General features: G+C 39.0%; 1 protein-coding gene across 1 annotated transcript in view; it reads left to right on the top strand.

Annotated features, from left to right (window-relative positions):
* Window positions 1–1,414: 1,414 nt before the first annotated feature.
* LOC107594304 (CD209 antigen-like) overlaps window positions 1,415–7,238 on the top strand; it is an 8,705-nt gene continuing 2,881 nt past the window's right edge. Inside the window, exons 1-6 of the mRNA XM_016284321.1 lie at window positions 1,415–1,423; window positions 1,511–1,630; window positions 1,741–1,840; window positions 5,267–5,546; window positions 5,655–5,738; window positions 6,317–6,378. Of these exons, the coding sequence (XP_016139807.1) occupies window positions 1,415–1,423; window positions 1,511–1,630; window positions 1,741–1,840; window positions 5,267–5,546; window positions 5,655–5,738; window positions 6,317–6,378 (655 nt within the window). The remainder of the gene's footprint in view (window positions 1,424–1,510; window positions 1,631–1,740; window positions 1,841–5,266; window positions 5,547–5,654; window positions 5,739–6,316; window positions 6,379–7,238) is intronic.

Here is a 7,238-nt window from a genome sequence, read left to right on the forward strand (position 1 = left end):
GTTTTACGTTTACGTTAATTCCATATGTTTGTCATTATAAAAGAAGATACTCTTTCAAGAGCCTTATCATTTACCTACCAACCAAGATAAATTTACTAGTGGGTGCAGAACACTATAGTTCCTTTACGTAAGTGATGAAAGCAAAATAAAGTAAACTGTGACATATTATACCAAAAAAATCTTCATACAGTGGACTACCAGTAAAATTGCTTAAAAAAAATTGGAACCAAAAATTATTCAGACACTTGCTTAAGTGTCATCTGACATTATCAAGATTAATTTGTTCTGACAAAGTTTAACTGGTTCTTTTTGCACCATTTTCTAAACTATAGCGAATAAACTGATATTGTGTGAAATGTAAAAGGTGTCTGCATAAATTATGGTTTGACTGTATATATATATATATATATATGAGGTGTGCTTCTCTTAGCCAGTCTGTGGGGTCCAGATGAGTTTTATATATCCGATGAGGAGAAGAGCTGGTCTGACAGCAGACAGTACTGCAGGGATCGTGGTGGTGATCTGGTCATTATCAACACTGAAGAGAAGCAGGTGAGTTTGTGTGAGTGTCTGTTAATGTATGAGAGCAATCACACTTATTCCTGTTTTATACACACACAGAGGTTCATATCTTCATTCATCAAGCAGAGTGTGTGGATTGGTTTGTCTGACACAGAGAATGAGGGTGTTTTGAAATGGGTGGATAATTCACCACTGAAACTGAAAGGGTAAGAGCTAAAATACTATCTATCTATCTATCTATCTATCTATCTATCTATCTATCTATCAGTAGTGTAATGGTATATGTATTGGTGCAGAATTTGTGCAAACTCGGTTTCCCCCCTTGGATGGGATATTGTTTCCCTTTTGATAAGGTTCACTCACATTGCGTGATATCATGCTAGGGGAAACCTCCATTTTCTCTGAATACTAAAGTCTGATTTGTTAACATTTACGTAGCTGCAAGAACAAAAGGCATTTTGCTCGCCAAAATGGTTGGGGCTGACAGCCTCTGTAAGTCGGCGCTGAATGCCATTTCATCCGAATCTTTCTCCTTCAGCGCTAAGATAATCTCCTCGCTGACTCCAAAGAAGAAGTCTTCGTGCTCGCCATAGAAGAGCCCCAGAAGAGGAATGCTGTGCTGACATCTCACAGCTGAGAATGCCATCTCTCCCCTGTGACTATCCGGTGAAACTATTAGAGCTTATTTTGCTAAAAGAGCCTATTTTCAGCGGCGTTTGCTGCAAAATGCAGTACAACGGATGTGGCTCATGCAGGGCACTCCTGCATTTCTTTGGATGAGCATGCTGTCTGTTTGGGTAAGCTCACGCAGAGGCTGCGCTCACTGAGATGAGCTGTTCTCATTGCGAGAGCGTACGTCTCTCACCGATTGTTTTCTTTGTAGATACTGACCATGTCCCTTGTGCGGCCCTGTTTTTTTCCCTCTCTTCCTGTGTCATTGATTACTTCCCATGAATGGCCCAGTACGTGCCTCTATGCCTTCCCTCAGGTCATCAGACGTCCAATGCTCAGCCCTTCTGGTGGCCCTAGTCTGACGGAACCAATCGAGGTTCCCCGAGTTAGTACAGCTACTGTCGGCAGTCTGTTGAGGAAGGACTTTCTCTCCGAGGTGAGAGGAATGATTTTGCACCCCCAACCCGAGTTGTGGAGCCTTCATCTGTGATCCCTCGACAGGAGCCTTTGCACCTTCCCATAAGTTTCTCCCATACTATCTCAGAGGCCAAACCCCATCTACAAGATGCCTCTATGCCCTCAAGTTGTCTGGTTTCTCTTACTGGTGTGCAGTCTGGGATGAAGACCTGTTGTCTTGCGACGTGTCGTACATCTTGTCCTTGTCCTTCTTGCAAAAGCTGCTGAATAAGGGGTGCACTCCTGCCATGCTCAGAGTATACAGTACGTGGCATCCAACATGGTGTATCACGCTCTAGTGACCAGCCAATCTGTAGGAAAGAATGACTTATTTGTGAAATTCACAACTTATTTGTGAAACTCTCACAAACAATCATCCCGTTCCGACCTGGGATCTATGCATGATCCACAAGGCCCTTTGAGGCTCCACGTTTGAGCTGCTTCAGTTGGCCGACTTGCAGCCCCTGTCACTTAAGACCGCCCTCGTGCTAGCTTTAGCATCGGTCAAGTTTTGGGATGAACGACTGCAAACTTGTCCTCAAATTGTTCTTGGCTCTTCTTGCTTCAGAGGATGAGTATGGTACAAATTTACTCTGCCAGGTCTGGGCTCTTAATATATATATATATATATACAGTACATACATATCAAAGCACACAAAGAGCTGCTGCGTTTCGGCAGTCAGAGCAGCTTCGGCAGTCAATGCAGCTCTTTGTGTGCTTTGGAGGCCGCTCTAAAAGGCTGCTAATTACAAAGCAGAAATTATCCTGCTGGATAATAGAAGCCATAGCACTGGTTTAAGCCTCAGTGGGCGTATAGTACACCACTGGAGTGATGGCACACTCCACGAGGGGAATGGCCTCCTCCTGGGCTTGGTCTAGTGGAGTCCATTGGAGATATCTGTGCGGCAACCAGCTGGTCTTCACATCGGCCGGCCTGGACGTCCCTGCTCTTCAGGCACAGATATTGTCCATCTAACCAACCTGTACCCCTGCCGATGGTCAGGACTATTTTTGTCTGAGGCCTCCGGCTTTATGGCCTGGACCTCACTTATTTCAGGTTAATTGTGCCCTTTATTGGCCCATGTTATCCTCGGGCCCTCACCTTGGGTGCCCTAGGGCTGGGCTCGCAAGACCGCTTTTCGTTCTGCACTTATAGCATGGTGATATTGGATATTGTTCCCATAGCATTAGAGCACGCAATGTGAGTGAAGTGTATCGAAAGGGAACGCTCTGGTTACTAGCGTAAACTTTGTTCCCTGAGATAATGGGAACGAGCATTGTATACCCGGCCATGCTACAAAGCTGCACATAACCTGATGTTGTCACTTATCAGTCAAAAGATTCTGAACTAAATCATTAATCTATGCTGCTTGACCTACTGTCAGATGCATGTGTTGTTTAATGCATTTGAGACTTGTTTTCCTCAGTGCACAACTTAAATCTTACACTTATATACTTAACTGTAAATGATATAAATAAAATATGCATACTATTTGCTCAGTCAGATTATATGTAAGTGCAAACTTCTTTCTGCTTCCTCTCTTGCTGCTTATTGCTTTCTTAATTAAATGTTCCTCATTTGTTAGTCATTTTGCATTTGTTCAAAATAATCATTATTTCTTGGTTACGTAAGGAGTAAAAACGTTGGAATACTTAAAGATTTGGGGTCCTGAATAACTGAAAATCTGCCACATTTTATTCAGGTTTTTTTTCCCATATGAGCCGAATGATGCAGGTGGAAATGAGGACTGTATTGAAATGCAATTTTGCCCATATTGTTCCAGCCTGAACACCTGGAATGATCTCGCATGCTCAGATTTGAAAAAAGCAATTTGTGAGAAATAGGGTCATCCTGTCTTATGCTTTTACGTTTATTTTATGGAATAATTGTATTGTAATTTCTGATTTAGCATTCTAATTTGAACCCAGTCAGCTACTTTAATTTTATGTAGACTGCTTTCATGATATCAATTCTGTTATATAATTTTCTGTAATGGATATTCAAGTGGATATTTAAATGAAAGGAAAATGTGAGCTTGTCATTTTTATTCTGAAATATGTCCTCATGTTTATTGCATTATATTTTTCTGTCAAACTGTTTTTGAGTTTATTTTCTAAATGTATTTGCTATAATTAGTTTTTCTTCTTTTGGCAAATTTTTGGTGTACAGTTTTACTGTTGGTGTTTAGTGAGGATGGATTTTTTTATTTATGTATGTATTTTTTTATTTATATATTTTTTTATGTTATCTTATATACGTATACTACAAATGACATCTGCTAGAAAAAGTTCCCCCATTTAGGAACATTTTCAGCTCAGATTTGTTTGATACTTCCGGGCTTTATGGCTGTTGTAAATTTTAGGTTCCAGCAGATAGCACTATTGTTTAGGAGGCTTTGAATAAAAATAGGTCATTTCAGAATGAGGGTTGAAATATCCAGTTGACATTCGTTTCTGTTAAGTGAGATACGATCTGGCGCTGGAATCTGTTGTTTTTGAAATCTTGCTGAATGTTGAAAATCATGCTGAAATCACTCCTGTCCCACCCACTTTTTTAAACAAAGTTACACCAGTGTGTGTGTGTGTGTGTGTGTGTGTGTGTGTGTGTGTTTTTGTGTGTGTGTGTGTGTGTGTGTGTGTATTAAACGTTAAAAGTGAACCTCAAAGAACATATTAAAATAATAAAAAAATCAATGTCACGACCCCTTTAATTAAGCATTGTTTAATGGCTGTAAACATGAAGGCATGGTAGCGTACTGTTTAATAGCTGTATAAAGGAAGACATCATCCCACAGTCTCTGTTTATTTCTGTTTTCCTATCTGTCACTGAGTGCGACATTGATGCAAAAACATTGATGTTGTCATGAAAATACACAGGTCCAGTTTTTAGCCTGTTTTAATGTTCTATTCTTTCTTCATTTGACTGATCACAGAATCCTCCTTTTGGCTTTTCTGGCTGCCAACATGAGGGAGAAAAATCTGCATTGTCTACATGAATGTGCAATATACATTAAACCATAGTGTGAGTCTACAGAGAGTTTAAACATGGGGGAAAATCTAGATGTTCCTGTGTCTGATAATGAAACCACTTCCTGTGAAAGTTTAGCACTTTTTAAAAAAAACAAGGTACACTTTCTGAGAGACCACAGCTCATCTGTGGACACATACTGCAAGACATAAGAAAAATAATGGAATCTGAGAACATTTATGCACACAGAAATGTTAATAACAGATCTGGACCTCGAACACAGAGTCGCCACCAAACTGATGGAAACGCTCGAAAATACAGTAAGCAGAAAGATATTTTGAAGCAGAGATAGTGGTGCTAATGTTTGAGAAACTGAAAATTGTTGGACAAAATAACTGTTTTCAAGGAACAATGTGTCTGTTTCTGCTTTTATATTAAAAGTATTAACAGAATATTTTTTTCTTGGTTGCACATTTTACTGTATAGCATTTCTAGAAGCTTTGTCATAATAGAGCAAACTTTTAAAGTGCACTGTCAGTTACTTAGAAACGTCAATTTGAAATGTTAACAATCATAATAATAAGTATCTAATAATAGAGAGTGAATTTTCATTAATTAATGTTTGTGTGTTTTGTTCCTGTTTGTCAGGAGGAAGTAGATGTTTGGTGTTGATCACAGTGTGTTTCCAGATTATTTGTGTTCTTCTGCTGATCAACAACATACTGCTGCACATCACCATCAGAACAGAGAGAGACCTGATAAAGAGTTACAAGAACACGGTTGAAGAGTTCAATCAAACCATCAACAGCTTACAGGACAACTACACTGATCTAATGACTGAAAAACTCCAACAGCAGGACAGCTTCAGCTCTTTGAGTCAGAAGAAACTGGAGACCAGAGTCAAAGATCTCACTGCTGAGAAAGACCAGTTACAGAGAAATTGTAGTTTACTCTCGAAACGTGCAATTATTCTGAGTATTGTTGATTCATAAATTTGTGTTTCTGAAAAATTGAACCTCTGATACATGTTGTTCAGGTTTTGGTTCGAAGGTGAGCCAAGCAACTACGGTGGAAATGAGGACTGTATTGAACTGAATTATAATAGAAAGAAGACGGGATGGTCACCGCTGAACAGCTGGAATGATGTGCCATGCTCCGTGAAGAAAAAGGGGATTTGTGAGAAATAGGGTTCATCCCGTCTTGTGGTTTGCTTTTATTATCTAATATAATTATTCTTATTGTCAACACATTAGTTCTGATTGAGGTTCCTGCCTTTTAAAACACTGTTAGCTGATCTGAAATTTGTTAGAAGGACAATGTAAAAGTGTCATTATTTTCTTATTGCTATAATAACCTTTGTTTCTCATGATGTGGATTCAGGACACAAAACCTCTGATGTGTTCATGTTTTGCTCCAACACAAGCAGCTCTGTATTAATATGATCTTATTTTAGCTGTTATCTTGAGTCTCATTTGTTGGTCTGAAGTGTTGAGGAGACGATCACAGTAAACTACAGAAGTCTGAAGTGTCCAGATTGTTATTCTGATGTTGAGTGTCTGTGAAACTGCTTTTGAGTTGAATTGCTTTCTGATTTAATAAAATGTTCAATTACTATCATTATCAGAGTAAACTTGACATTTTTGTTTTCATTTGACACTTCATTATTGTGTACCTGCTTTATTGCTCTGTCTCCTCCAGTCCAGCAGGACGCAACAGAGAGCAGGTTTTTCAGACTGAACTGATCAGAGAGGAAGACGAACGTCAGAGCCAACATTTTTTTCTACCAATTTATGGATATTTTTTATCTTTCAGTCTTAAAAAAAAAAATAAAACACACACATTTGACACCAAAGTAATTTCATAATTGAACATTAATGAATAAAAACTACACATTATTTTGGCTTAAAGGGATAGCTCACCCAAAAAAGACAATTAGCTCATTATTTACTCACCCTCAAGCCATCTTATTTGTACATGACTTTCTTCTTTCAGACGAATCCAATCAGAGTTATAATAAAATATATCCTGGCTCTTCCAAGCTTTATAATGGCAGTGAATGGGTGTTTTTTGTCAATAGTCCAAAAGAAGTCCCATAAAGCGCATCCATCCATCATAAAAAGTGATCCACACGGCTCCGGGGGGTTAATAAAGGCCTCCTGTAGCGAATCGATGTGTTTTTGTAAGAAAAATATCAATATTTAAAACTTTATAAATGGTAATCTCTAGCTTCAGCTAACTGTCGTATGTGCATTCATTTTGGCGGATGACGTACGACGTAGCGTAAGGTCTGGTGAGAAGTGATGAATGCGGAAACGCAGCAGAGAGAGCAAAACAAAACACTGGTCATGAATTAGAAGTACAAAAATGAAGATTCGTAAAGAAAAATGTCAGAGGATTTCGATATAAGCCAAGAGGCGGCTGGTTTTCCTTTGCTAAAGTAAGGAAACTTTGCTCCTGTAAACAAACGTCAGTTCTCATGAGACTAGCATATTCTCACCGGACCTTACGAGTTTCTAGGACATAATGGGATCTGCTGAAATTCTGAAATGTATTTATACCTTCTTAGTGAAAAATGGCAGAACAGTGACACCTTCTGAGAAAATGAATATACCCTGTTGTC

This window comes from Sinocyclocheilus grahami, unplaced genomic scaffold (genome assembly GCF_001515645.1).
Source record: "Sinocyclocheilus grahami isolate Dianchi unplaced genomic scaffold, SAMN03320097.WGS_v1.1 scaffold181.1, whole genome shotgun sequence".
NCBI classification, from domain to species: Eukaryota; Metazoa; Chordata; class Actinopteri; order Cypriniformes; family Cyprinidae; genus Sinocyclocheilus; species Sinocyclocheilus grahami.